Genomic DNA, 3,673 nt, shown 5'->3' with positions numbered 1-3,673 from the left:
ACCTGGTAGTGTGGTGGAGGGGACTACCAGCTCTCTGTAACCTAGAGGGCAACCAGTGGGTCCGTCTCCTCTATACCACCCACCTGGTAGTGTGGTGGATGGGACTACCAGCTCTCTGTAACCTAGAGGACAACCAGTGGGTCTGTCTCTTCTATACCACCCACCTGGTAGTGTGGTGGATGGGACTACCAGCTCTCTGTAACCTAGAGGACAACCAGTGGGTCTGTCTCTTCTATACCACCCACCTGGTAGTGTGGTGGATGGGACTACCAGCTCTCTGTAACCTAGAGGACAACCAGTGGGTCTGTCTCTTCTATACCACCCACCTGGTAGTGTGGTGGATGGGACTACCAGCTCTCTGTAACCTAGAGGACAACCAGTGGGTCTGTCTCTTCTATACCACCCACCTGGTAGTGTGGTGGATGGGACTACCAGCTCTCTGTAACCTAGAGGGCAACCAGTGGGTCTGTCTCCTCTATACCACCCACCTGGTAGTGTGGTGGATGGGACTACCAGCTCTCTGTAACCTAGAGGGCAACCAGTGGGTCCGTCTCCTCTATACCACCCACCTGGTAGTTTGGTGGATGGGACTACCAGCTCTCTGTAACCTAGAGGACAACCAGTGGGTCTGTCTCTTCTATACCACCCACCTGGTAGTGTGGTGGATGGGACTACCAGCTCTCTGTAACCTAGAGGGCAACCAGTGGGTCCGTCTCCTCTATACCACCCACCTGGTAGTGTAGTGGATGGGACTACCAGCTCTCTGTAACCTAGAGGGCAACCAGTGGGTCCATCTCCTCTATACCACCCACCTGGTAGTTTGGTGGATGGGACTACCAGCTCTCTGTAACCTAGAGGGCAACCAGGGGGTCCGTCTCCTCTATACCACCCACCTGGTAGTGTAGTGGATGGGACTACCAGCTCTCTGTAACCTCGAGGGCAACCAGTGGGTCCATCTCCTCTATACCACCCACCTGGTAGTTTGGTGGATGGGACTACCAGCTCTCTGTAACCTAGAGGGCAACCAGGGGGTCCGTCTCCTCTATACCACCCACCTAGTAGTGTGGTGGATGGGACTACCAGCTCTCTGTAACCTAGAGGGCAACCAGTGGGTCCGTCTCCTCTATACCACCCACCTGGTAGTGTGGTGGATGGGACTACCAGCTCTCTGTAACCTTGAGGGCAACCAGGGGTGTAATAGTGGGGGTTGGGCCTGTTGCTCTGCTCACTACCTGGGTATATGTCCTGAGGTCATGTTTAGGTCCTTGCTGCGGGGGGGGGGGGGGGGGGGGGGGGTGGACTATATAATGTGTGGCCAGGGTTTGTTTGGGGGGGTATTAGCTGGGTGGGGTGTGGCTGGTGATGCTGTGGTCTGGGTGTAGGTCCTATTGATGTGGGTTCTCTCGGTGCAGGTCCTCTGAGCGTGGGTTCTCTGGGCGTGGGTTCTCTGGGTGTGGGTTCTCTGAGCGTGGGTTCTCTGGGTGTAGGTCCTCTGAGCGTGGGTTCTCTGGGTGTAGGTCCTCTGAGCGTGGGTTCTCTGGGCGTGGGTCCTCTGAGCGTGGGTTCTCTGGGCGTGGGCTCTCTGGGTTTGGGTTCTCTGGGCGTGGGTCCTCTGAGCGTGGGTTCTCTGGGCGTGGGTCCTCTGAGCGTGGGTTCTCTGGGCGTGGGTTCTCTGGGCGTGGGCTCTCTGGGTGTGGGTTCTCTGGGCGTGGGTCCTCTGAGCGTGGGTTCTCTGGGCGTGGGCTCTCTGAGCGTGGGTTCTCTGGGCGTGGGTTCTCTGGGCGTGGGTTCTCTGAGCGTGGGTTCTCTGAGCGTGGGTTCTCTGGGCGTGGGTTCTCTGGGCGTGGGCTCTCTGGGTGTGGGTTCTCTGGGCGTGGGCTCTCTGGGCGTGGGTTCTCTGGGCGTGGGTTCTCTGAGCGTGGGTTCTCTGAGCATGGGTTCTCTGGGTACAGGTTCTCTGAGCGTGGGTTCTCTGGGTGTAGGTCCTCTTGATGTGGGTTCTCTGAGCGTGGGTTCTCTGGGCGTGGGTTCTCTGGGTACAGGTTCTCTGGGCGTGGGTTCTCTGGGTACAGGTTCTCTGGGCGTGGGTTCTCTGGGTGTGGGTTCTCTGGGTGCAGGTCCTCTGAGCGTGGGTTCTCTGGGCGTGGGTTCTCTGGGTACAGGTTCTCTGGGCGTGGGTTCTCTGGGTGCAGGTCCTCTGAGCGTGGGTTCTCTGGGCGTGGGTTCTCTGGGTGCAGGTCCTCTGAGCGTGGGTTCTCTGGGCGTGGGTTCTCTGAGCATGGGTTCTCTGGGTACAGGTTCTCTGAGCGTGGGTTCTCTGGGTGTAGGTCCTCTGAGCGTGGGTTCTCTGGGCGTGGGTTCTCTTGGTGCAGGTCCTCTGAGCGTGGGTTCTCTGGGTGTAGGTCCTCTGAGCGTGGGTTCTCTGGGCGTGGGTTCTCTTGGTGCAGGTCCTCTGAGCGTGGGTTCTCTGGGTACAGGTTCTCTGGGCGTGGGTTCTCTGAGCATGGGTTCTCTTGGGTACAGGTTCTCTGAGCGTGGGTTCTCTGAGCGTGGGTTCTCTGGGTACAGGTTCTCTGGGCGTGGGTTCTCTGGGTGCAGGTTCTCTGAGCGTGGGTTCTCTGGGCGTGGGTTCTCTGGGTGTAGGTCCTCTGAGCGTGGGTTCTCTGGGTGCAGGTCCTCTGAGCGTGGGTTCTCTGGGCGTGGGTTCTCTGGGTGTAGGTCCTCTGAGCGTGGGTTCTCTGGGTGTAGGTCCTCTTGATGTGGGTTCTCTCGGTGCAGGTCCTCTGAGCGTGGGTTCTCTGGGCGTGGGTTCTCTGGGTGTGGGTCCTCTTGATGTGGGTTCTCTCGGTGCAGGTCCTCTGAGCATGGGTTCTCTGGGCGTGGGTTCTCTGGGTGCAGGTCCTCTGGGTGTGGGTTCTCTGGGTGCAGGTCCTCTGAGCGTGGGTTCTCTGAGCGTGGGTTCTCTGAGTGTGGGTTCTCTTGGCGTGGGTTCTCTGGGCGTGGGTTCTCTGGGTGTGGGTTCTCTGGGCGTGGGTCCTCTGAGCGTGGGTTCTCTGAGCGTGGGTTCTCTTGGCGTGGGTTCTCTGGGTACAGGTTCTCTGAGCGTGGGTTCTCTGGGTGTAGGTTCTCTGAGCGTGGGTTCTCTGAGCGTGGGTTCTCTTGGCGTGGGTTCTCTGGGCGTGGGTTCTCTGGGTGTGGGTTCTCTGAGCGTGGGTTCTCTGGGTGTAGGTCCTCTGAGCGTGGGTTCTCTGGGTGTAGGTCCTCTGAGCGTGGGTTCTCTGGGCGTGGGTCCTCTGAGCGTGGGTTCTCTGGGCGTGGGTTCTCTGGGCGTGGGCTCTCTGGGTGTGGGTTCTCTGGGCGTGGGTCCTCTGAGCGTGGGTTCTCTGGGCGTGGGTCCTCTGAGCGTGGGTTCTCTGGGCGTGGGTTCTCTGGGCGTGGGCTCTCTGGGTGTGGGTTCTCTGGGCGTGGGTCCTCTGAGCGTGGGTTCTCTGGGCGTGGGTCCTCTGAGCGTGGGTTCTCTGAGCGTGGGTTCTCTGGGCGTGGGTTCTCTGGGCGTGGGCTCTCTGGGTGTGGGTTCTCTGGGCGTGGGCTCTCTGGGCGTGGGTTTTCTGGGCGTGGGCTCTCTGGGCGTGGGCTCTCTGGGCGTGGGTTCTCTGGGTGTAGGTCCTCTTGA

At 59.8% G+C, this 3,673-nt stretch overlaps 1 protein-coding gene across 1 annotated transcript in view; it reads right to left on the bottom strand.

Moving 5' to 3' along the window:
• Nucleotides 1-1,385: 1,385 nt before the first annotated feature.
• LOC139583854 (uncharacterized) overlaps nucleotides 1,386-3,673 on the bottom strand; it is a 4,384-nt gene continuing 2,096 nt past the window's right edge. Inside the window, exons 2-3 of the mRNA XM_071415399.1 lie at nucleotides 2,550-3,673; nucleotides 1,386-2,497 (exon numbers count right to left, since the gene is read on the bottom strand). The exon at nucleotides 2,550-3,673 is cut by the window's right edge and continues 308 nt beyond it. Coding sequence (XP_071271500.1) covers nucleotides 1,386-2,497; nucleotides 2,550-3,673 — 2,236 coding nt within the window. The remainder of the gene's footprint in view (nucleotides 2,498-2,549) is intronic.

The sequence above is a fragment of the Salvelinus alpinus genome, chromosome 8 (genome assembly GCF_045679555.1).
Source record: "Salvelinus alpinus chromosome 8, SLU_Salpinus.1, whole genome shotgun sequence".
NCBI lineage: Eukaryota > Metazoa > Chordata > Actinopteri > Salmoniformes > Salmonidae > Salvelinus > Salvelinus alpinus.
The sequence above is the reverse complement of the archived record's forward strand: the minus strand, read 5'-3'. Positions and strand labels throughout refer to the sequence as shown.